General features: G+C 44.7%; 1 protein-coding gene across 2 annotated transcripts in view; it reads right to left on the bottom strand.

Annotated features, from left to right (window-relative positions):
* The window catches only part of antxr2a (ANTXR cell adhesion molecule 2a), a 65,414-nt gene that overhangs the window by 8,127 nt on the left and 30,249 nt on the right, over positions 1-27,038 (bottom strand). The window contains exons 14-16 of one of the 2 annotated variants that reach the window (XM_053421385.1): positions 26,629-26,718; positions 24,589-24,666; positions 24,218-24,298 (exon numbers count right to left, since the gene is read on the bottom strand). In XM_053421385.1, coding sequence (XP_053277360.1) covers positions 24,218-24,298; positions 24,589-24,666; positions 26,629-26,718 — 249 coding nt within the window. Of the gene's footprint in view, positions 1-24,217; positions 24,299-24,588; positions 24,757-26,628; positions 26,719-27,038 lie in introns of both variants that reach the window. The other variant, XM_053421384.1, reaches the window with a different exon arrangement.

Here is a 27,038-nt window from a genome sequence, read left to right on the forward strand (position 1 = left end):
GAGGCTGCTGGCCCTCTTCTCCCAGCACCTCACACACACACAGACACACACACACACACACACACACACACAGACACACACACTGCCCACACAGCGCAGCCATCTGGCCTGCTGGGAAATCAGAGCCACCTGAGACTCGGCCAAATACATGATGCTTGCTGACAACTCGGGCATTTCTTCTTCTTCTTCTCATTGTAAAGAGATGATCACAGATTATAGAGGCACATAAGGTCCATGGGAGGAGGACGTTAATAAATAATAAAACAGTTCCTCCTTTACGATGCTGCAGAGTTGAACCCTTGAATATGATGCACTGGAAATCTACCTCCTATTACAAGTAAGTGAAGAATTATCAGCCTAACCAGTAAAGTGTAAATAAACATATTGTTTTTCTAGTGACCGATGGAATAAATGCCTCTTTGGTTCCAAGTGATAACCGAGACATTATCTTCAAGACGCCAATGACTCGACCCTTGAGCACCGGAATCTAACCAGTTAACCAGTGAGTCTGAGTGAACAGTGAGTGATCACACTCGAGTCTTTGAAAACTCCAGGACATCAGATTTCAGGATCTAAAATCTGAGGCTTTTTTCCTCGAGTGACAACGAGGTGGAACTCGTAGCTTTGGATTCACCGCTTGGCGTCAAGTTCTGACTCGACCAGAACCAATCAGGGAGCCAGAAGCATTTTCGAACTTCTACATTATAGGGGTTTGAAATCTCTGCAGTAATGTGGACAAGAGGCTTCAATGCCTCCACTTCCTGTTTGCCTCTGAAGCGTCTCTCGGCCTGTGAGTGTTTCTTCCTGCCGCTCGTCCCTGGTCAACACGCTGCAGCCAAACGTCTCCAAAGCAAAGAGCGAAGCAGCTTCTGACTCTGGATCAGCTGTGTGCGGCTGCAGGGACGAGTGCTAGCTTGAGCACGGACGCCACACTGTACTGTAGGTGCAGCTGTTTCCTGCCCGGGCCTCCTGCTCGCCCCCCCCAAGCCTCTCGCAGCTCCCCACCCCGCCCGTCCCTGGTTTTTTTTTTGTCAGAGTAATCGCACATCATTGGCAGCTAAAAGCTCTGGGCACCGTCCCTCTGGTTGTTCCAGGGAAATGCCAATCGTCCTGGCGTCGGCGGGGCCCTCACAGACGGTGCAGGGAGGCACAGATGGCTCTAATGGACGCGCAGAATCCAACCGAGGGACCGGGACAGAGCCACGCCGGAGCGCCGTCCAAATAACTGTAGTGTGAATGTACTGTATGGCCAACGCGCCACTCTGCTCGAGCGGGGCCGCTGCCACCGCGATGCCGCATGAAGAATTTAAAATGATAAAATAATCATGGGAGAGAGGAGGTGGTGGGAGAGAGGAGGAGGTGGGTGGGAGAGAGGAGGAGGTGGGAGGAGCGGCGTGGAGCGGGGCCAGGAGGATCAGACAGAGGAGAGATCGTTCTGAGACAGGCCTCCTGCAGCTGATGGAGCCAGTTAATAGACTGCACCTTCTCCTGGTACAATGAAACGTGTGTAGAAGGTGTAAACCAGCTGATAGCCTGATTCCTGGCCCCCCCCCCCCCCCCCGAGGCGATAGACTCTCTCCCTCCCTTTCCCACGTAGCTGCAGATTTGAACATTTGTTGTGTAACGCCATCACAATAAACACTCGGGCCCTTTTAGCTGGTTGTGTTAACAGATGCTTGTAGGAAGAACCTGATCGGAGCCTCGTGTTCTCCTGATGAAACTTTGAATACGTCCACAGGGTCGTGACACCTCGAGTTTCAGCCCTGTGTGTTTTTCTAAAAAAATGTAAGTGGCGAGCGGAAGAGCCGTTAGGTGGGAGGATTGGAACCGGAGAGAAAGGGAAAACGTGGCATTTTGAAATGTATGGAGGAAAAGAAAAAGTTTCTCAGGTGCTAATTGGCAACGCAAGATATACGAGAAAACGTTTTTCCTGCTAAATTCATCCTCGAAGTGCGACTAACGTGAGAAACTTCAAACTTCAGACGCGCACGACAAAAAGAAGAAGTAGAAGCCAGTTGTGCAGTGGACACACAGACACACACAGCTGCTCCGTGTCCCAAAAGCTCAGATCTGCAGCACAACACAACATGTGCAAACCTTCCGAACAGGGACTTCAAACTAAAAATAAAAACGAGGGCCCCCCCCCCATTTGTTAATTTCTCCTTTGGGTGCCACCGAGTATCAGCGTCCTCGACAAACAAGCCGGTGGGCTCATCTGTACTTTTAAATGACGTGTCCTCGCAGAGCGGCCAGGAGAGACGCCACAAACACTCAGAGCTGCACCGAAAACATACGCTCACTTCATGTCTCCGGGTCGCGGCCCCATCAACAAGCATCTCCTCGAGCTGCTGGGAAGTCTGGGCACAGTTTATGTGCTTTTAGATATTTTAAAAAGTGCACAAAAGAATCTGGATTAACAGCATCAAGGAATTTTGAAAAGAGCAAACTTGCAAAAAGATGTAGTTTTCTTCTTCCTGCACGAGAGAAGGACGGAAACAAAATCCATCTGCAGAGAAGTCATCTATTGTGCATGTGCAAATTCACATCTTGATAAATCCGTGATGCAGTGAATGTGTTTTATAGATCTGCATTATTACCAATATTGTATTTTAGAGTTTTAATGTGATAAAATGTGAATCTGACACAATCTGCACACAACTATTGAATTCCTGCAGACAAGAGATATTTAAGAGACTCTGCTCGAGCCACAAGTTTTGTCTGAACCAGAGAGAAAACTATCCAAACTTGACCTGAATCCAGCTTGAAGTTCTCCCCGATAACAGGCACATGCATCATAAAGAAGTAAATTATTCCAGATTCCAGCAAACTGGACCAAACATGACACAAACACGAACGTCATTTATTAATTTTGGTCATAATCCGGCTCAATATCTTCTCCTGGGCTGTTTTACGAATACTGCAAAGGGTAGAAAAGCTACTTCAGCTAAAATATACTTTATATATATTTTAAAGGTCCAGGTCCCGACTCTGATCCACTTTTCATTGACCTCTGTTATCAAAAGAAAAAACTTTGGTCCACAGGTAATTCACCAGGATGTAAAATTTGTTTCCTATCACTTATTAATAGCAATGTTAATTTCACATCAGGAGTTTCTGCTGCTTCAGACGACCGATGGAACATTTCCTCCTTTTCTTTTCTGGAGTTGAAGACAAAAAAACAGTTTCTACACAGATATAAATATGTTTAAAGTCCGTCTGGGCCAAACTTTGTTGCCTTGAATTTTAATCTGTCAATATTTTAAAAACAGACGATTCAATCCTCTCAAACCTTTCTGTAAATAAAGGTCTTAGAGCGACTCATTAGCAGCAATGTGCTCTCCTCTGATGCCAGTCGTGTTTCTGTGCGAGCGAGCAGATAAACTCTCAAGTGCTGAAGATCTCGTTTTGGAATGGAACTCTTTGATTGGCCTCGATTTTTGGAAAGTGGCCCTTCAGTGTGTGTTAATGTGTGTGTTGTGTTGTGTGTGTGTGTTGCTGCTCCTGCTCCCTGCATGGGTCCCCCTCTTCCCCCTCCACCGGCGGCATGCTGGACGGGGTCACTTGCGATCTGCTCTGAGCGGAGATGCAGGCCATGCGACAGCGAGGGCCAGTAATTGGAGTGAGCTGTCAAGACGAGGTGGTGTGTGTGTGTCCGTGTGTGTGTCTGTGTGTGTGTTGTGCACGTGCCAGGGCGGCTCCTCTCCTACAGGGTGGCACACATTAAAGTCCCTGATGAGGCTAATGCAGGAGGAAATGGTTTTGGCGTGGCGCCCGGCTGAGAGGTGAGAGGGGAAGGCCGGGCTGGGGCGACCCTGACCTCCACTGAATCTGGAGCAAGTGCAGGAAAAATATACAAAATAAAAGCATGGAAGGAAGTGAAAATGGCAGAAGATACTGTATATGAGTTTATATTTATTCTGAATATTAAAAAAGAGGAGATATGGACGTTCACGCACATGCAGGACAAAACAAAAAGCTAAATCTCTTTTAATTGTACGACAATGAATCTGCTGAACTTGCACAAATGATGCCTGTTTTGTATAATTCTGTGTTTTTTTCCCTGTCATGTGCAGATATGTGTTATTAATGTTGAATGTATGATGGTTTGCATGTGTTTATTTAAAACCTGCCACCAACACAATGTCCCTCGTGCACGATAATGAATAAAAGGTTTGAACAAATATTCATGTATATTTTTTACAGTGATTCTGAACCTAGAATTCAACACCTCATATTTGTGTGATTATTGAATCATGGAACCTTCAGACGTGATCATCCAGATAGAGATCACAGCCCTGGTTCCTCGGCTCGGAGTTAATCAACTCGTTAAAGATGCAGATTCGCCGCTAACGACTTGTCGACGTGAACTCGCCAAGAAAACCAGCGACGTGATTAACGACAATTACAGACAGAGAAAGTCGGAGAGGAGCATTAACGGGACGCTTCCTAATCACAGGCACAGCGGAGATAATTGTGTTGTGGCTCGATGAATTAGTTATTATTAGCTTCTCTGACAATTTGGTGTCGTTTCATTCTCGTCAACGCGTGAACATCTGTAGCTGAGATGTGAGAGTTCGACTCTGACGGACAGAAAAGTTACATTTCAAACACACATTTGAATTTTTCAAATATTTTAACAGTTAATTCTGCGTCAGTTTGGGTGTTTGAGGTTTTCTGATTTAATATTTTGACTTTAAATAATCATGAAAAATGTTGTTTATTCTTATTCTACATTAAATGTGTTGTTTAACTCTTGAACATGAAACAGTCTGTTATAACAAAAAAGAAAGATTTCAGATGTGTGGTTGTTTGCATCTACTCAACATGTACATACTATTTATAAAAAATAATTCTAAACTATTGTGTTTTTAACCCACAAAGCTGATTAATTTAAAAAAGGCTAAATGTTCCTTTTCCCCCCTAAAAATAAAAGTAGAGGCTAATAAAAAGCATATCTTGTATTAATTTACTTGAATTAACTGTGTTGTAGTTGCTGAATATATTCCAGGAGGTGTTCTGCTTATTTAGCAGAGCACAGTTGATTTGCACCGAAGCTCCACGGCTCATAATTCACGACCAAAATCTGTCTTCATGTTCAAAGTTGAATTTGACTTTACAGCAGAAACTCTCAGCTCTAAATCTGAGCGGGAGAACAAGTTGTTATTTACGAGGTTGTAAACTAACGGGTGGAATCGAGCGGCAGCGGCGTCCTGCTGCAGCCGGTGGACGAGCCCGGTGATAAAGCATCTTGTTAGCTCTACTGAGGAAAATATGCTTATCAAGCCGCATGTTAATACAAGCAGTAAATAATGTGATCATCGGCCAGAGATGCTGGAAATATAACAGCGTGAAGGAGCCTGAAGCTACGCCGACGACAGGGAGGTGTTTATGTGTCTCTCTCTTTTTTTCCACATGGGCTCCAAACTGTGAGAACTGGGCTAATGTGACCTGAGCGTGGAAGACATGGGCTCTAACACACACTGGGTGGACCAACTGCAGGCTATTCACCCAACATGCAGAGAGCAAACCCCACTCAGGATACAAATCTGTGTAACGGGATAAATTTACACGGGAGACAAACTGGAAACAGAGGTTTTTTACTCCTACTGCTGGAAAACTGTAAAATTCATGTTTTATGAGGTTTTCAGTCAGACTGAGCATCTTCCAGAAGACTAATATTAATATGTTTTCACACACAAACGTATGTTATGCACATTAAGGAAGCTGCAGTGAAAAACTTAAAGAGTTTGGTGTCATGTGATGCACAAACATCCGACTGCCTTGAACTGATATTTGCAAGAAAGAAATCAGGCTGATCTGGGGACTGGTTTCTACAAGTGGGTTCATTTGGTGCAACATTATTAAATGATGTTGGTTATTGGTGCTTTATATATCTTTATGTTTATCCATATATCTTTATATCTCTTGTCCACATCATACTCCCTTGAGCTTTGAACGATTCCCATGTCAGTTCTGAAGCCGATAACACAAACAGCCTTTTCATTTAAACTCTGAATCACCAAAACAAGAAGCAAAATGCTCTTTAAGTTTATTAATCCGGTGTTTTTGATATTTTATATATTTCAGAGTTTACCCATTGGCCCTGATCTTCCCTCCGGCTCGCCGCTCGAGCTCTGACACAAAACTGTGTTGAGTTCCCGCTTGCACTCTATCTCTAAGCCACATGGTGCCACGTGCAGCTGAGCTCTCCGAGTGTGCGACACCTAAATCAGTCCAGATGAAAACAACTGCTGTGGTGCATCTGCTTCTCTTAAAGGGGGGGGGGGGGGGGGGGGGCCTCATCAGCTGCACCAACACTGGTCAACATTCTCCACTGTGACAAACGCGCCTGTGAACTCGAGTCGACTCTGGTTGACCTGGGAGTTGGTAGAAGAACATGGGGGGGGGGTATGATGAATCGTTGCACAGCTCAAACCTTCCCCGAGGCCCGGCAGTGAAATTAACAAGTTTGGCAGCGCGGCGTTGCTTCGGCGAGCGGAGGGCGGGCCCGGCGTCTTTGTCTCAATGGAGGCGAGTCTTTGGCGGCCTGTTTGTTTGGAGAGGAGGGGGGTGGGGGGGTGTGAACAGTGCTCGAGTCTATCAAATCAATTAAGAGTCTTATGCAGAAATGGCCTGGCCTGGCCCGGGTCTGAAGGAGCTTGGCCCAGATCTTTTGTGAGGGGGGTTTATATGAGTCAGAACGTTTCCACAGCCAACAGTCATGACTCGTGTACTCACAACACCAGCACGAGCGGGGGGGCGGGGGGACGGGGGGGTGAAAAGCTTGCATATGGCCAGAGCCAGTGTGTCACATTTGGGCTAGAGTTCACGTTGGGGCTCAGACGCTCACACCAGAGAAGGAGAGCGAGGATCGGCTGAGGCACTGCGGCCGAGTTCGAGGGCGAGATTCAGCAGCTCAGGGATCGGTGGTTAGAAACCTGCACCACACGTCCGCTGACATCACGTCCGGGCGCACATCTCCTCCTCCATCTCCTCCTCCATCTCCTCCTCGACTAAGACAGTGTTTACCTTTATCTGCTCCTGCCCGGCTGCAGGGAGGAATCACGACTTCCTGTCCGTCAACGCACCACCGTTTGATTCCCCAGGTGACGGAGCCCTTCACACATCCACTTTCTAGTTTATTTGAATTTATGCAAACGAGTCTGTTCTCACTTCTAACAGACAAACACGAGGCTGCGGGCGAATGACTTCCTCTGAACGCGAGAGCTTTAGTAACACGTAGTACATGTTCCTGTGATTGACACATACTATGGAAAGAGTGAAGTATCTTCTCTCTCTCTTACAAACTTCCAGCAGAGGAAAGACGTTGATGCAGGAGGAAGCTGAAGAGTTAACCTAAAAGGTTTTGTGGCGCTAGTAACACAACACATCTTTGCTGTATACACACGTGTTGTTTTGGACATATCAAGGATTTATACTCAACGTTAGATACGTATATACGAGAACAAACGAAGAGGTGTGTTTGCACTCGATGTTTGTTTCAGTGGTATTTGTGCACGTCTTTCTGAAAGGTATCGATAGAAATGAATAAGCAGTGCAACCAGAAATCCTGCGGGGGCAGTGTAGGCAATAGCTCCAGGCAAACAAGACACGAGGAAGAAATTACAACAATGGTGAAACTATGCGAGTTGAGACTTAAACTCAATTTAATCCGTTAAAAACACTTATCGAGCTGAATTTTGGGACATTTGCAGGTTTAAGAATTTCGTGATTTACGTTTGTTTTCTTCTCTGATATTTAAAATCATCAATAATTTATCAAAAACACAATGAAATCAATAAATAAATCCTCAGCAGTTTAATGGATGAATGTAACTATGGCTCAGCTGCATTGGGACGTTGTGAAAAGTTCCATTAACACATCAGACGTTACTGGAACATCTGATAATATCAGGAGTGGAATCCTCCTGTTGATGAATCAGTGAGGCTCATGATGCCGCTGCTCTTTTCCTGCAGTCACACTCATGCACTGTTTAATTCAGCAGGTTTCCAGACTCGGCGTCGGGTCAAACACTCGCCTCAACTTCTGCCGCCGCCGCCGCCGTCAGCGTAAATCTCAGCGCCGCCTGCATTACCTTAATTTATTTGCATATGTCGGAGACCACAGACATTCACAGTCGCCCGAGGCCTCATCTCGAACACTCAGCACCGAGTGTAATTATTCAGCAGTGTGGAGCGGCTGCGTTTTCTATTACCAGGCATTAAAAAGGCTAATGCTGTTTTCTCCTAATGGCGAGGTTGGTGGCCACGGCATTTATTACCACGAGGCTCCGAGGACATTTCACCGGGAGGACGCACGTATGATGTCTTTGCAAGTTTGCAAGTTTCTGCTGAACTGTTTGACACGAGCGTCTTTAACCCAGCGTGTCACCATCACTTCCACTGAAGGGAGAAACGCCAGCCACCATGTTTTATGCATCTGCTTTTCAGTTCAACTTCTCGTTCACGTCGCAGCAGCTCGACTCGTGCTTCGGCTTTCATGTTTTGCAGAAAACAGGTTTCAACGTGTTGGGATGCAGCCTCATTTCATCTTTGTCTAGTTGAGGCAGTAATGACTTTAGGGTTTTGGGGTTTGTCCCTCGATGGGGAAAAGAAAAAATGTGTTTGTGGATCAATTAATAATTTAAAAAGATGCTCTAGAAAACAGAGGAAACGCAGAACGACAAACAAGAAAATGTCAGTTACACGACTCAAGTATTGAATAGACACTAGAATTCAGAACTTTCATGATACACTGTCCTACTTTTCTGTAATCTTAATTTGGGGATTATAAGCATGTTATCATATAATATATTTATCTTCGATGGATGACATGTACAAGTATTAAATAGACACTAGAATTCTAAACTTTCATGATACACTGTCCTACTTTTCTGTAATCTTAATTTGGGGATTATAAGCATGTTATCATATAATATATTTATCTTCGATGGATGACATGTACAAGTATTAAATACAGGAAACTGTTCCACTCTAACCCAAAGTCTCAAAGAATTTAAATTAAACAGTTCTGTAATCATAATATATCGATAGATCGGTTTTCTCCAATATCAATATAAATAATTATACAATGATCCAACATGATTAAGACAAACCCTGTCACAGGATCATGAATTTGAGCTGAATCCTCACAAGTCTGATATGATTCCACCTGAAAGTCCATAAGAGACAATATTGAATCATGTCCCAGCCACAGTGACCACAGTGATATGAACCATCACAGCTTCAGGACCAGAGGACTAACTTATCGGTGACAGAGCAGAGCTGCAACTCTCACGAACCCGATCTGTCTAATTGACTCAAATACTCTGCCCTGAAATCCCAAAGGCCTTGAATGCTGCACACACACACACACACACGCACACACACACACAGACACACAGACACACACACACACACACACACAGAGGCCCCCTGTCCCCTCCGCTCTCTCCTCCCTCGCCCCGGCTTCATTAGCAGCGGTTTGCATCATCCCCGGTGAAAACGTCACATGTCATCAGTGACTCCATTCTTTATCACTTCCCGCGGTATAGACAGTGTAACCTTCAGAAACCTGCTGCCCACAGTTTTACGTCTTAATTAGGGAGCACTGTCACAGGCGCCCAGCGTCCCTCGTCCCGATGTGAAGGGACAGAGAGCGATGGAGACGGAGAGGGAGTGTGAAAGACGCAGAGGAGGACAAAGTCACACACCGAGGCAGCAGACAGAGGCCGAGCGAGAGGGAGAGAGGGAAGGAGAAGATGTAGAGTGGAGGAGAGAGAGAGCGAGGGGAGCAGGGAGAGGAGGAGGAGGAGGAGGAGGAGGAGGAGGAGAGTGGAAGTTGATGTCCTGCAGTCGATCGGATAATAGGAAGTAAAGGTGGAGTAAGTTTTGAAATGTAAAACAGATTAAGAGTTTGATGTGATTTCAAATGAAGTAAACTTCCAGAAGAACATTTAAACAAAGGGCCGGAGATCAGGGCTGAGCAGTAAATCAATATAAATAATTATTGCAATATGATTTTCATCAAAAACTATAAAACGAAAGGTTCAATATATATGGATGTAAAACTTGAGGAGACAGAAAACTAGAGTCCTCTCAGATTTGTAAAATGTTGAAAGATGAAAAGTCTTTTCAAAACACAACTTTCACTCACCAGTAAAAATCAGTCTTTAAACTTAAAGGAAATAAATAGTAACGCAACATTTATCATGATAATTGGCGATATTGACAATATGGTATTGTTTTTATTGTGGTATAATTTCTGGCAGCATCGTCAGCTCATACTAAAGAACAATTAGAACTGCAGATGACAAAATAACATATTTAAAAAAAAAATGTTTTCTACAAACGTTTTTCCTTTTAAAAATCATGTTTTAACAGAAGCAGCTTCAACATTCACTCAATGAGCAAATAAATAGTATTAACAGAAACCAGATCACTTTTGTTACTCAAGTGTTTTTTTGATATTTGGTAATAGAAACACCATTCTGTGCGTATTAACGAAAGAATATTGAATCTCACTGTCCAACCAAATGAGCTGCAAATCTTCTAGATTATTTAAAAGCCAATAATTACAAAAATTTTGACACTGGAATTGATCCTGAAGCATAAAAACAAAGTGTGAGAACCATCGAGCCTTTTCTCCACATTTACATTCAGCTTTGTGATTAAAACTTATCTTTTAAATCTGGATTCCCATAATTAAAATCAATCAGAGAGCGGAATTCAGTACGTGAGCATGAAGGAGGAGGAGGAGGAGAAGGAGGACAAGGAGGAGGAGGAGGAGGAGGAGGAGGAAGAAAAGCAGAACAGAGCGGAGAGTTGTGTTGGCGACTTGCTCGGCGAGAAAGAGTGAAAATCCGGCTTAGCGGCGAAAACACTGGAGATGCTTGTGTCCTCGGTTTTGGGGACAGCTGACGGGTTAACACTATTAAGACGCCGGAGAACACAGGACTGAATGTGCATCTGTGCCTCGGAAACACTGGGACCGAGCGGGGACACGGACGCACAGACAGACGGACGGCAGAGGACGGGGGGACGACTCAGGAACACAGATTCTTTCTGTTACTCCACGTCCACGACGCCTTTATCTTCCCTGGAGGCAGAACACAGCTTCAACAGAATTTTGTGCGTCCCTTTTTCATCTAGAAGTATTTCTACACTGTGATAACACAATCCTCTTGTCTCCCGGGCCCTGCTGCCGCGGCCCCCCCCCAGAGAACAGACGTGCAGACACACAAACAGACAATAAGGGAAAAGCCCACAGACGCTCCTCTGACGAGCTGCTGTACGACCATGAGAAGAAAAAAAATATACATTACAGCACTTAGGCATCAATTAAATCTGTATCATCATCACTCAGTGTAATTGAAGGTGAGACAACCGATCAATTGTAAAAGATCACACTGTCATTAAGGTTAATAAGCTGTTTTATAAACTATCGCCATTAACATGGGATACATCTATTATCATGATGAATGACATATTGGTCAAATAGGCGGTGAAATTGTCGTTTTCCTCAAACTGCAGGAAAAAGTGGAGTTTCCCCCGGAGCTGGGACCCGAGAGGGAAACGACAACTGCATCTGGAAGCTCGTCAGGAATGTTCTCAATTAGCCGCCGGGTAGTTTTGCCAGCGATTATCACATCTTCAGCTTTTCTCTCCAATCAATTATGGAACCGCTGTGATTTATTCATGGGCCACTCGGGCTCACGAGGAAGTCGACCCCTGGACCGACAGAGGAGAACATGTGCAGCAGCAGCAGAGTCCTTAAAGAAGACATCTGTTTAAATCAGGAGGCATCAGGCAATAAAGAAACTATTTCAAATGTGTGAGCTGCATTTTAAAAATCAGAAAAGTCATATTCTGAGTTTTCTTTCCAGGACATAACAGTAACTTATGAACTGGGATGAGACCAAACCAGTATCTTAGGTTCTTGTCCTCGTCTCGTCCGAGGTCACTTCACACAAGGAGCAGCAGCAGCAGCAATTTTTTTTTTTAATTAGTGTCAAATACAAATTAAAACGTCTTCAAATTGCTGTTGAGCCCACAGTTTGGGATGAAAGCGCTCGTGCTTAAGCTCATTAGCGTAATTAATCTCACGTTAAAGAAGTGGCAGAGGCCCGGCGCTGAAGGAGTTAACGAGGTGGAGCCAGTAATTGGACGAGGAGCGGCCCTTTCACGGCCAGTGAGGCCGACATCCGCTAATTCACTTAAATGGTCACGAGAGGCCGGTTGATGTGGATCCAGAGAGAAACAGTGGGGGGGTGGGGGGGCCTTAATAAATATAATTTTTTAATATTTTCAATCATGATGACACCCAAAAACTGAATCTTTAATTTCCACTAGGCTGTAATAATGCAGGACTCTCTGGTCGAACACAGAAACGTCATAAATCAGCTGCAGCCGGAGAGAAGAAGAGATCTCACGTGTACTATCGTCCTTAAACTGGTCTCCTGTCAGTTATTAGGTCTTCTACATATCTTTAAGGCACTGGTTTCATGCAGCAGCAAAGTATAAACCAGTACAGCTCCTCAGGTACGAGTCAGTTAGTTGAAGGTGAAGCAGGTTTTTCAGCTTCTATGCTCCAGAGCTGCCGGAGCGCCGAGGACCTGAGAGCAGCCAGACATGTTGAAGTCTTTAAAAACACAAACTTAAAACCTCTTCATCTTGCCTGGTTTATTGTTTATAGACGTCTTAATTTATGATCATTTGAAATATCCGGCTATAAATAATGCTTGTTGTACCTAATAAAGTGAGCACACATGCTGGGAGTGGACAAGAGCTGACTGAGAGAAATTGAATTAAGTGATTACTAAATAGGTTTAATCAAAACTGCTTCATCCATTGGTTCTATCGTCCTAATTGTGTATATTATATGTATGTTGTATTAAATATGAATATTAGTTGAATATTTTATGGTTTTCTAAGTTCCCAATGATGGTTGTCGTATCTTTCTTTGTGTAATTCTGATTATTTTTATGTGATATTTACTTCACACTGTGAGACATGAACCAATCAATGTTGATAAATTATAAAAAGTTATTGATGTGATACTGAAATGAGACGTTCATAACAGATCTTAATAAACTGAGCTGGTTCTTCAGAGCTGACATCATCGTTTAAAAAGTCAGTGACCTGTCGGACCAGCTTCAGACGATCAACAGGACACGAGAGAAGAGAGGGAGAGGAGGAGGTGTGTGTGTGTGTGTGTGTGTGTGTGTGTGTGTGTGTGTGTGTGTGTGTGTGTGTGTGTGTGTGTGTGTGTGTGTGTGTGTGTGTGTGTGTGTCCATAGACATACTCGGGCCTGCAGACCGACCAATAGAACCACATTAGTGACACTTCACCGCTCTGTTCATAAAAGAGACGAGGGGCTCATTCAGGGGGGGGGGGGGGGTCCACGAGGCCAATTAGTTTATTTTTTTGAGCAAAACAAATCATAAATAATATTAATTTCAAAAACCCTGAACGAAGTAACGTGCCCTGAGGAAAGAAGTAAAGATATATTCTAGTTCCGGAGGAGGAAATTGGAAACAAGGGTCAAACCGGAGGATGGAACACGTAAGAACGCTGCTGTCGTATGTTCTGTACATACAAAGCTCATATTTACATGTTTATTCATAACGTACGTCCCTTATCAAACGTTTCAGAGCGGATCACATTACACGCGAGGGCCCTTCACTACATATTAGCCGGCGCCGTCACACCGTTACATTTATGTATACAAAATACGAGCGGCCTAATTGAATATTCACTGTGAACATATTCCCTGCATAACACGACTCCCCGCTTCCATCACTTTAAAAATTCAAATCAATGGGAGGAGAGGAGGGGAACATTAGAATACATTACTGCATGCATGTGTGAGCCTCCTCCTCCTCCTCCTCCTCTATATGTCTGTCAAGAGGTGAGGAGGAGGAGGAGGAGGAGGAGGAGGGCAAAGTGCACGCGACATCACCGGCCTCTGGAAAGCTGACGTTAACAATAATGTAATTTAATTAAAGCCCAGATCCCAGCGGTCCTCTCCAAACGACGGGGGCTTTTGATTTTAATAGGTGATGAAGAAAATGGCTCGGCGCACGGCGGACACACCGCCACCGACTGAGGGATTCTGAGATTTAAAAAAAAAAAAGAGAAAGAAAGCGGCCGAGGCGGGACATCAGTTCAGATCGTATCAGGCGGCGGTGCGGGGGGTGCAGGGGGTGCAGGGGGTGCAGGGGGTGCAGCGGGGTGCAGGGGGTGGGGGGGTGCAGGTACCAGCCCCGGCCACCCAAATACAACAACACCGATCAGCTCATGGAGAGGAAGAGGGGAGACCCTGAACGCACCGCGGCCCCGGACAGTCCCGGAATAAAAAACAACAAAGCTGCAAAATACACAAAATACACAAAGCTGCGTCCAAAGTGGATTTCTGCCCCGAACAAGATTTAAAAGACGAGAGGATGAGAAACAAGAGCTAATCCGAAACTGATCGAGAGCAGAGATCAGAGTCCGGATCTTTACATGATGGCAAATCACATTAAATCTGGACGGATATTAAAATATCACACAAACAGATTGTTTTCTGCTTTGTTTTCAGGAGACGTGTTTTGTTTTGTTGTTGTTGTAAAATCTGTCACTAATGTAGCAAAAAACACAAATGAAGAAGAATTTGATTTTTCATATTCGTTTCTATTTATTGACTCAAACACACAAAACTGTAAAAAAAAATGTGTGTATATGAAAGTGTGTATTCAAAGTATAAAAACACGGTAATGAGCCTTTAGAGTCAGAGAAGAATCTCAAATGTGTTTTTAATGATCCTGACCTCAAACAACAAGTCTTAAGAATCAAAGTTATATATATTATTATGAAAAAATATTCATAACACGAGTTATTTTTAACAAATCCAAGAATCAGATTCATAGAAATGTGTGAAGAACGTGAAGGGATTTGATCCTGACGTCTCTCTAATCATTTTCTCATTAATTCTCTCTATTTCCCACATTAGGCTTAGTTTTCACTTTACTCCTCCGACCAGCCGCCACCAACAACAATTATAACACACACAGACACACACACATCAACACACAGAGGGTTCCCTCATTGGTAATCCTGTTACCAGCCAGGTCCCAGCCTGGACTTGCCGTACAGGGCCGTGCATGAGGAGGAGGGGGGATGGAGGGGTGAGTGGGTGGGTGAGGGTGGTGGTGGGGGGGGGGGGATTAACATGGTGGTCATTATCGAATTTACAACCAGTCATACAGACATCTGCCCTACTTTTCCTCTGTTAATGTAAAAAGAACTAATCTGGTTAAGAGAGCGCGGCCCGTAAATCGGCGGCGCTCTCCACCGCAGTTAAAGCTGTCACTTCTCTGGGGGGGGGGGTTGCGGCGGCTGAATGGAGCTGTCAGCCGGCTACTTGTTAGGGCTAACAAGGCCGTCCACTGATAGGACTAATGAGGCCCAGGGCTCGCCGCTACCCTGCACAGCAGCCCACCACCACCACCACCACCACCTCCACCACCACCACCACCACCACCACCTCCTCTACCACCACCGCTGAGGCTGCTGCAGCGTCTTAAGAGCTCCAACGTGCACTGCTCTACATGGATTATTATGAAAAGACAGAAAAAATAGAGCAACTTTCCAATGTAGTTCCCTTTTATTATGAATTATCATCTCAATCTGTGGAATCCAGACACAAGAAGCCGTCAAGATACCGACACTGGACTTTTTTTATGTTTTTACTTGTAACAGAATAGTAATATAATCTGAAAGAGGGTTTGGATAGTTGTTACATCTAAAAATACTGTAGACACAATACAGTATATTTTTACAGTAAATTCTCGTCTACCGTCACGCAGAAGAAAAATAGCCAAATGCATGTGAGACAAAATATTACATATACATAAGATTAGGAGAAAAAAAATGACTGAAGCAAACATCTTATCTATTAGAAAGACATATTCAGCACTTTACACCTCTATATGCAATAATTCATACTTTTTGAATCACAGCTCGATTTAACATGAGCAAGAATCTCCACTGTTTTTTTTTTATAGATAATATTTCCTTTCATTTTATAGAAATTATTAGAAATTATTATTATCACTCACGGAATGAGTCACAGAAGAAAAGATCTATAAAGCATCTAAACATGAGATGCTTTATATTTATTAAATTCTAAGTACAAAACTCTACTCATACACAGGAATCAATGTATTTCATGTAATTAGCAACATCACACGAAATTTCTTTGGAAAAATACAAGAACTGGCCGAGAGGAACCAATTCTTTAAAAGGTTAAACTGCAAAATGATTTCTAAAGAAAAGAAATGTCTTGGAAGCCGGAGATAAACTAATAAAGTGTGAGACTTCCCCTTTGGCCAGAGAGCAAAGATGAATTCTCCCAGATCTCACACATCTTATTCATCAGTTCATCTTTTTGTTTCCTCCTCGAGTGGAACCCACACGACGCTCCTCCTCCCTCCACCAAACAAATCACCACCGACTCAATTCCTCCAGTTTCACACGGAGGTAAATCAGCCGCTGGATCCGGGTTAACTGTCGAGCATGAGAATGTTTCTTCCGGTGAAGACGCGTCTCTTCTCCCAACGCCTCATTATTTGTGACGCCCTGGTTTAATTCCAATTACCCCTGTTAATTAGGAAATCTCATGCTCTCTGATCCAGAGCTTCATTTCAGCCTAATGTCATTTGCCAGGTTGTTTACTTCCGATTAAAATCCCTTTTATTGTGAAATTAAATCGTACATTTGTTTCGCCGAGGTATTTGTCCGTGTGACGGTAAATATCCCGTCTGATGTCAACACGTCCATGTCCCCCCCCCCCCCCCCTCCCCCCCGCCCGCATGCATGCATTAGCCCCGTGTTTATTCTGCATTAGCGCTGCTGTCAACTCTTTCTTTTGGGCATATATTAGAACCACATTAGCATTTTGTCTCATCAGACGTTTAGGTACCAAATTATTCTGTCCACCGGCTGTGGAGGGAGAAGAACGTGGGCCTTTCTCATCCCGACGCCGAACAAATGCAGTTTGACGTCTTGTGTTAGTTTCAAGAAAAGATGTTCTCACCATATTCAGCGTGGCATTGTAAAGACAAAAGGCAGCGACAGAAAGGGAGGCGTGAAAGGATGAGTGTGTGTGTGTGTGTGTGTGTGTGCATCTGTTTTCTTTTTTCCTTCAAACGATGCCGAGCAAATGTTTGCTCTGCTTTACATCCGAAGATGAGGCGACAAAAAGATGCAAAAAGCAGGAAGCTGCCGAACGCATCTTTTCTGTGTTCGACTCCGTATGAGACTGAACTCACAGGCTGTTCCTCCATATCGTTTTTCTCCTCACTACAAAGAGTCTTTAAGGATTGTTCACCTCTTGCCGGATGTGAACCGGGTCGTTGTGTTTATCTCGGGCTGCTTCGGTTCCTGTGAGGCGGTCGTCTCCTCTCCTGGACCGTGTCCATGTGACCAGCCTGCCCAGAACGTACTGATGCACTGGTTCACTGCTGATCCTATGGCGTGGCTATTGTCCAATATTTAAATCTGTATTTATATTTGATTTACTGGTGCAGTGAGTCCGGTCGATCTAATCTACTGCTGGTAATATTTCCCTTGGTCATCTGATCTCTTTCTATTTCGACGACGCAGTTTAAAAAGCACGTTTCATATTCTCTGTGCTTTTATTTTGAAAAAAATAGGATGAGATAAACAACAATAAACAAGATCACAGTAAATTAGAAGAAGAAACCTAAAACTAAATCATTCTAATCAACCAGTATGACGGGAAAAAAAAGGTCATGGTCTTAATTTGTAATGGTAAAATAAAATAGGATCTGTTGGTGGTGTAACATTTGACAGACGACACCGTGTTCTATCTGTATCGATGGAAATAATTGTTACGTCAATGGTTAAACCTTGAAAGCATCTCTGAACAACCAGTAAGGATAAAAATCTAAAGATGGATGTTTAAATTTAGATGAATGGAAGGTAGGAAATCTAAAATCGCTCCACAAAAGACTCCATTTCCCACAATCCTCTCTCAGTTCTCCTAACAAGGATCTTGTTTTAATCGCGGCTGTTGAAGGCGATAAACATATTGAAACAAATTTAATTTCCACCACATTAATGAATCGTTCGCTCCTCGACCATCTGCCGTCCAGAGAAACTTTCACTGGGAGAACATTTCCCCACTAAACGTGACCCAGTGGCTCACGGTGTAAAAATGCAGCTCAGAGGCCAGAGAGAGAAGCTGCCAGCGCCCGGAGTCAGGCTCATTGTTTACCGTCATTATTCTCCCTGAATGATTACTGATGACTTACTGATGTTCAAACCCTGCACGAGGCTCCTTCAGTGAAATCTATGGTTCCCAGTCTAATGCTTCACTTGGCTCCGGCTCCCAGTATACAATCACCTCGCCGCCTCCTAATTGAGCCCCGAGAAACCGGCGGCCGCTGCCGAGGAGGGAGGAAATAGACCCGACATGTATTTCTGTGACCTCCGAGGACAGCTCTGCCACGCCATGCCGTGCCGTGCCGTGCCAGGCTACGGCGAGCAGACTGTCACCTATACCCTCGGTGGCCCTCGGCTTATGCCAGCCTCTTCCTCGTTATTTCTTATTCTGCCTCACATCCGTCCTTCTCTCTCTCTGTGCTACCCCCCCGTCAGACGGGACTCCAGAGCAGGTCCGTGGAGTCCCTCTGCTCACAGTCACTTAATTAAACGCTCCCACAGCTCAGGCTACGACGTGACCGACGGCTGTTAAATTAAGATGCTGTCACCGCCGGGGCACGGAGCGCTGGCAGGGTGAAGGAAAGATAAAAACAGCTGAGGGAGGAGAGAGAGGAGGAAGGAAGGAAGGAGGGAGGGAGGCGGAGAGGTGTGGGAGGCTGGTTCTACGTCCACTGTGCTTTACTGCCTCCGTTTGTTTATGTGAAAGAAAACTCAAGAATCCTCTCAGATGTTCCCGACTCCTGATGTAAAATGTCTTCTCATCCTTCCTTCCTCCAAGGAGCTTCTGTGTCTCGACATGTGTTTGTTTGCTCGAAGGATAAAAACTGAAAAGCTGTTTTAAAAAAGGTTTTGCAGAGGACTGAGGAATGACCGAAGGATGAAGCCCTTAAAATGTTTGGTTCAGATCCAGATGAGGGGGCAGATCCAGGAATTCATTGTTCAACTTCTTTAAGGAGTATTTTCCAACATTTATATATCTATATTTAGGGGACTAATATTATGTGCAGATCCAAATATAAATCTTGATCTCGTGAATTTAAAAGGGAAAGTTGAGCCTATATTCCCTTCTATATCTACTATATTATCATTTTATTGTCATGGGAATATTTTTGGGGCTATGAAATAAAAAAAAGCTATTTGACTATACAATTCTAAAATAATGGAAAATCCCTCTGACAAACATCTGGAATCTAAATCAATGTCTTCATGTTGATTGAATTTCCCCTTCTAAGAAAGTCCTATGGAATGAAATTCAAAAATACATAAAAATAGAGAAAATTACATAATGTTTCTTTACTTATAATAATAATCGCAATGTTTCAAATATGACAGCGACATGTAGGATGACAGAAATCAGAGCAACAGAGAAAAATATGTTTTTTCTTTTCAGAGGACGTTGAAGATGAGGATGAGCTACGATGAAATTTGAGACTTTGACGATAAGACAAAGAAGAACAAGAAGAAGAAGAAGAAGAAGAAGAAGAAGAAGAAGAAGAAGGTTATGTTTCTGATCTAAATCAGTAAAAATCGCCTCGTTAGACCTTCTAATCTAAAACTTAAAGATCTGATCTGCACAAAAAACCCATTAACAATGTCTTTTCTGAGCTCCACAATGTAGAGGTCCATCAGATAATAGCATTAACCTCCACACACACCAGCTCACTCAGCCCACACGTCCCCCTGGCGAGGAGCAGGCGAGCGTGAGAAGAACAACTGGAAATCCAACCGGACTCACAGGAACTCAAACGCCCGCTGTCCGTTCATGGCTCGCCCGCTCACCCACCCGCCCGCGTGTCTGTCCACCGTGGCACTCGGAGGGTTTAATGTACAGTGATGCATAATGCATCATTCATCGAGCACCTTGTCGGGACATTTTGCGGACAGCTGCTTTCAGAAAACAATACCTGGAGTGTGAAGATGGGGGTGGAGAACCAAAAAAAAAAAAAAAAAAAAACAGAAAGCACACCACCGCCTCTTCAGAAAGAGCCGAGTGAGCATCAGAACAAGCCCCCCCCCCCCTCTCTGCCACCTTCCTCTACCTGCTGTCCCCAGTCGATCCCCGGCAAAACTTGGCGGCAGATGTTGCTGTGCTAAGTTGGCTCTGAAGTGCCTCCCCGGCTCCCCGGTCTCACCCACAACACAGTCAAACCACATTAGATCTCTTTATTTGTGCCCGGGGCAAGTTCGGCACCGCAGCTGTGTCCACCCCCGCTCTACCTTTGGTGTTGAAGGCCCTCAGGCGCTAAATGTGAGACCACAAAAAAAAAGAAAAAGAAAGAAAGAGAGACAGAAAAAGCCGTTTCACTCTCATTCGCTGTCTCTCTTCTGCATCTGCTGACAATCCAGCAGTCTGGCTGCGGGCGGCGGCGCCGAGGGAGGGAGGGGTCAGGGAAGGAGGCCGCTGAGCGAAGGGAAGGAGGCCGAGGAAGGACAGAGGACGGAAGGAGGAGGAGGAGGAGGAGGAGGAGAGGGCGAGGTGGCGTGGACACCCGGCTCCCCGAGCGGAACAGATGTCTGAGGCAACCTGCTTCCTTACACCTGTACAAGTCCTCGTAACCTCCGCAGGAAAATTCATGACCCTGGAGATTTCCTGTCCGCCATCAAAGACCGCTGCCCCGCCCCCTAGCCCCCCCCAGCCCCCTTCCTTCCTCCCTCTCCTCCTCATCCCCTGCCTCGTCTCCATGTCCCTGCTGTGCCATCTACAACCAAACCTGCCACCAGACACATTTTAATCAAGCCACGTTCACTTGTAAACACCAAAATCACAACCAGCACCAGGCTGCAGACCCTGTACACGAAATATAGATTGATAGATAGATAGATGGATACTTTATTAATCCCGTGGGAATACATCTATATATACACCACAGTTAGCCAAATTTCTATATTGAAATAACTCCACTTTAGTGGCTAATTATAGAGCTAATTATGTCCTTGGTAAAAAGAAAATGTTTTGAAATCTCTATTGTTTGTGATGTATGTTGGAAAATTAATTTTCCTGACCTATCAAATTACTAATTAAGACCAAACTTGAACCTGAACATATATCAGTGGGATAATAAACTGCAAAACTACCTAAAATAATAGAAATCAATATAATTGACGTGTACTTTGACTTTTAATTTAGTCCCAGCTATTAACATGGAGGAGGATAGGTCTATTATTGATATTGCAGCCAGCCACCAGGGGGCGATCAAGATTAGTGTTTCCATTTTAAGGAGCCGTTATTTCATCCATCTTTAAAACAGAGTCTTTGGTTAAAATCCAGCTCTATCAAAAATGTAAAAACATCTCAACTCATTTTAAAAATAAAGTTTGACTCGGTGGCAGCTCGGTTAAAGCGTCCGCAGCCCCGTGTGTCTGATTCCCTCCCGTGTCTGGCACTTGATCACAGACGTGTCAGTGGCGTGTGGCGATCGGCATGTGAATGAGGCGAGCCAGATGTGTCGGGGACTCCGCTGGCAGCCCGGCCTCTCCCGGCCTCAGTGCTCTGACACAACTGGTTTACCCACCAGCGGGTTTCTCCCTCTCACGTTCCTCCTCCTTCAGAACAGTTTGCTCAGAGCGACTGGGGCGACCTCATGTGTGGTGACATCCATCATCCATCATCTATCATCCATCATCTCTCACGTTTCTGCCTCTGTCTGCTCCAAACTCCGACAGTTGGACGAAAGGTCGGGCGAGGGGATTGTTGTCATTTTTGAAAAACAAAAGTGCGTCTGCCAATGAGCACGCTGCGTGAGAATCAGCAAGTTTGGTCATCTCATGAAAAATAAAACCCCTGAGCTCATCGTGATGATTAAACAACAACCAGGCACCAGGAAGTTATCATCATGGCAGAGAAACACACTCACATCATACACGAGTCATTCTGAGAGGGAGAGGTCATGAAGTCGTTCTAAAGAATACGTCAACATTACAAACACACACACACCAGTTGTAAGCTCTGCAGTGATGGACTGGTTTGCACTGGTTTTTTGCTTGAGAGCTGCGTTCAAGTCTGGAGATTCTCCTGAAATCTTCCAGAGCTGCTGTATGTGAGAACGCTTGCTCCAGATGTTTTCTTGAAACTCTTCCTGCTGATCACTCAGTAAAATGTCCGGATGAGCCCATGTGAGAACACAGCAGGAAAATTCCCAGTGAGCAGACGACAACTGGTTTATGACATTTCTAATGAAAGACGCTTGTCCTCAGCAAATCTGGACTAATCTGGTTAAAAATGCAAGTTCAGGAAAACACGTTGACGTCCAGAGCTTCAGATCACAACCGGTCAAACAAACATATTTTCTTCCTCCTTCCTCCTTGTTCCTTAAACCTTCAAGCATTTCACTGCCAGCGACTAATTAATGTTATTGTTGTGCATTTGATAATAAAAATCTTGAATCTTGAACGTTATTCCCCTTGAGACATTTGCAGTCGTGACATCATTCCCTGAACCATTGAAAACTCTCATGGTTCCACTTCTCCTCCTCGGAAGAAGGAAGTTTATACATTAAACATCTGTACAGATGTGTCACTTGTTCCCATTCGCCTTCAGAGCCCTCTGCATTATTTTACAGCAAAACGTTTCAGAGGAGTCAATTGTCTTCACTTGAGCTTTTAAATTAAATCAGATCTTGAGTTGGCTTCATGCTGATGTGGTTGTAAAAAACAGCTGTAAGTTGCATTAATGTGGGACGAAGGGGGATTTCTGACTCAAATCTTTCACATTAATTCTGAGATGAAGCAACAGCAGCTCATGTCGTGTCCAGAGCAGATGTTGTGGTTTTACTGGTTTGACCGTTTCCTTGTAAAAAAAACAAGGAAACGCTCTGACATGGCGGTTTGTGAGGCGCGTGCTCTCCTGACCGCCGGCCCGGTGTCAGGTTTCACCGAGTGTCGGTTCCTAGCACCAGTACAGTTCCTCTTCCCTGAGGAAGGCTGAGGAGAAGTCCAGGGTTTGACCGTATTAGGTCTCGTCCCCGTCTCCTCCTGTGAGTCGCTGCAGCTGCAGCTCGATTAGGAAACAGCAGCACAGTGACCGAGCTGTGCCAGGAGCCTCCTGTGCCGAGGCCCGGTGCACAGATCACTGGAACAACACAGCTGGAGTGCAACACAGCCATAAAGAAGTGAGTCCATACTCAAAACATTTGCAATGATACAGCAGATTAGGGATTTTTGAAATACCAGAGTGTTAGTGGCCTCCCATCATAAACCATTTGAATGTCCCAGGAGTGGAGAGGAGAATCTACTGGGGAGCAAAGGTGATGTGTAAAATGCAAAAGGTCGAGTGTTTGGTGGAAGTAGAAATATGTAGATATGAAGGAATCACTCTGAACTAATAGATGAGTGAGACTGGGAATTGAACTGCCGACCCTCCGGTTAGTGGACGACCCGCTCTACCTCCTGAGGCGCAGCCGCCATGTTCACACCAGAGGACGTATATGTAGACAACATCACATGTTTTTCCTATTCTTTGCCTTGAAATCTGTATTTTTAACATAATCATCAATATTATATTTTATCTCTGCCAAAAGATTCCATTTAATATTCCATGGATGCATTGATATGGCAATTTTCTAGTATTAGGTAGCACAGAAAGTACTTTACATACACACATTTCTCATTTAAATTACTATCACTCATACGTCTACACACATTCTGATTGGTGAACAACCCGCTCTACCTCCTGAGCCACAGCCGCCTTTAAAGATGATACACACTCGTCCTTCAAATAGTCACAAAACACAACAACCATACACACTTCTGACCGATGAAGGATGTTTACTCTTTACATCCTCAAACACAATAAACAGCTCCACTGACTCACTCCCTTCAGGCGAGAGGTCTGGACAACAAAAAGCCCAACACAACACTCATTTACTGGATCCCACACACACACACACACACACACACACACACACACACACACACACACACACAGTGGTTTCGAGTGTGGAGTTGTATATTTGTAGTTTGGTGGTTTCAGGTTCTTAGTTCAGTGTCCTACCTTCTCTGAAGAGCTGGGACGCATGAGGGACACTCGGTCGTACTGCCGCCTCAACAACGCCCACAAAGCATCGAGACGACCCTGGTCACACAGAAGACATGGGACCACATGTAAATCACAAGATCCCAGTATGAGCATCTATGTTCCACTGGTCTTTGAACTGGGTTTCATTTCAAGAACGAACCTCACGGGGTTAATAAGGTCCCCTTCATATAGGACCACTTGTTATCGTTTATAAAATTCTATACTAGACAGTTAAAGCTCGTTAAATACTTTAAAAAAACCTAAATAAAATGGGGAATTATTATTATTATAGAAGGAAAGTAGTGTTTAGTCGTTTTGTGTGTCAGGTTGGTCGGGGGAGTATTTACCTTGATGGGAGTGTACCATGTATTCTCTGCGTGTAAGGTGGGAGCCGGCTTCGGGGGGGGACGGTTCACCACCGGCACCTCCTCGTCCTCCGGTAAAGACACGATGGCGTTCTTGGCTTTCTCCAGCCGGGCCCCCTCCTCCGTGGAGCCCTTCTCCCCCCAGCGCACCTGGACACAGATAATAATAACACAAATTACAATAACACAAATTACAATAACACAAATATCAACCCAGCACCACAATGATCCCATTTCAAAAACAAACCCCCACATATTCAAACCCCTTCACTCAGGGTGACTCTTATGAATTTGTAATCTCAGAGCTGTGAAACCCTGTGGAGGGGATTTTCATAGAATAGATTAAGATTAGTAACAACATCTGTGATGATTATATCACCAAAGTATTTAAACAACTAAATCCATACGGAAATAAAATCACCTGAAAAACCTGGTGTTTGCTTTTGTTAACAAGCTCATCTACATACTGTAATATTTGTTATGACTGTGTGTGTGTGTCTGTGTGAGAGTGTGTGTGTGAATGCAGGTTTGTGTGTTAGCTAAGCTGTCCTGCCTTTTAATTGAATTCATCACATCTGTTGCAGGGAGGAGATAAAAAAAAAGAAAAAAGGAAGAAGGATCCAGCTTCTCATGAACGGGGAGAGGTGATTAATTAGCGACACAGTTTTCAAGCTGTAGGTTAAGCCGTGACAATATAGAACAGCTTTTCAGAATCATCCCTGGGATGCGTCCCCGGCCCCGGCCGCCGCATCATCATCATCATCAAGAGAAGAGAGGGGCTGCGATGAATAAAAGATATGTTGTCACCTCAGCCCGTTAAATACACGTTTGACATATTGGCAGCGGGCGAAGCATCGAGAAACGTGGACGCAGGAGAAGAGGACGTCTCTGCAGGCGCGAGGGCGAGTCCTCAGAAGTGGAGACAGACCTGTCGGTGGGAATCAACCTGCCACGGGAAGAAGAGAGAGAGAGAGAGAGAGAGAGGAGGGAGGGTCGGGGGTTCGCATCTCGCTAACACTCGTGGGGATGGAATCAAGCGGTAGGAGCTCCCAGAGGATGCTGGGAAATCCCTGCAATGCCACCAACTTCCTCGAGGCTGGGAAGCGGTAGGGGGTACGGCAGCGAGGGGGGAGGGAGGGAGGGAGGGAGGAGGGGAGGGGGATGGGGGGGGGGCTTTCAAACCTGGATTCCCCGCGGACGGAGCAGGCGGATAACAAAGGCCCTGCCAAGGTTCGGGGGGGGAGGTGGGTGGGGGGGGAGGTGGGTGAGGTGGATATGTCAAGTTGACAGCAGCACTCAATCCTTCATCCCCACGATGACTTGATCCAATCAGGCCCCGGACGGCCAAGGACGAGATGGCAGGGCCTGTCACGTCGGAGACATCAGTGGACTGACGGGGACGGGGGGACAGCGGACGTCCCACCTCCTGCCGCCTGCGTGTGTCTCCACTAACTTCTGGAGAAACCCTGAACGTCAGCAGGTTTCTCTTGAACGTGAAGCAGGTTCACTGGAGAGCAGCTGTCACGTGAGTCACTTCCTGCCCGTCCAGGGACTGGATCGGATATTTGCAGGATGCCAGATTTTAATGTCACATAAATAGAAAGATTGAATAATAACACTTTGTAAAAATGTGATCCTCAAACCACTTCACATGTGGGCAGAGACATGATTCATGTGTCAAACAGAACAGAAGAGAAATCTCTCTAGAATCACTTCTCAGTGGAAGTCATCGTGACCTTTGACCCTGAAATCTAAGCAGTTCATATTTGAGGCCAAGATATCAAAATTTGAACACAGGCTTTAGATATCATGCTCAAAAGGCCTAAAACAGGTGTTGTGTGGCAAAGGTGACCTTGAACTTTGACCTTTGACCTCCCAAATCGAATCAGCTCATCTTTAAGTCGAAACTGAACGTTATTGCAAGTTCCTTAAGGCCTTCTTGAATTATCATGTTCACAATATCATTCCTCATGTTTTTCTAAACCAAACAAAGAAGAAGAAGGATGACATCAACTCTCTGACCTCCATGCGTTTGATTCCTCCGGCTCCTCTTCCTCCGTAGTAGGAGGCGTCCACAGTCGGCCACTTCGACTTGGGCAGCGGCTCCGGCTCCTGAGGACGACGTGGAGATTCAGAAACTCGTTAAATATCCAAACAGAAGCAAACTTCCTCTATCGTCACATAAACATCATCATTTATCAAACCTGCTACACTGACAAGAGGAAGGCGGAGCAGGAATGTGATCATATTGTTCTTTTCTTTCAGCTGCGTTTATATTTTGAATCCGTTTCCTTCCGGTTGCAAAGATCATTTCCGTCATTTTGTCAAGAAGGAAGTGAGACTATGAACAATGTGATGTCTTTATTTTTTAATCAATACTTATATGAGGTGCAAACTAGAGATCAAAAGAGATTTGCTAGAATATAAAAAGG

Source organism: Pleuronectes platessa, chromosome 4 (assembly GCF_947347685.1).
Source record: "Pleuronectes platessa chromosome 4, fPlePla1.1, whole genome shotgun sequence".
NCBI classification, from domain to species: domain Eukaryota; kingdom Metazoa; phylum Chordata; class Actinopteri; order Pleuronectiformes; family Pleuronectidae; genus Pleuronectes; species Pleuronectes platessa.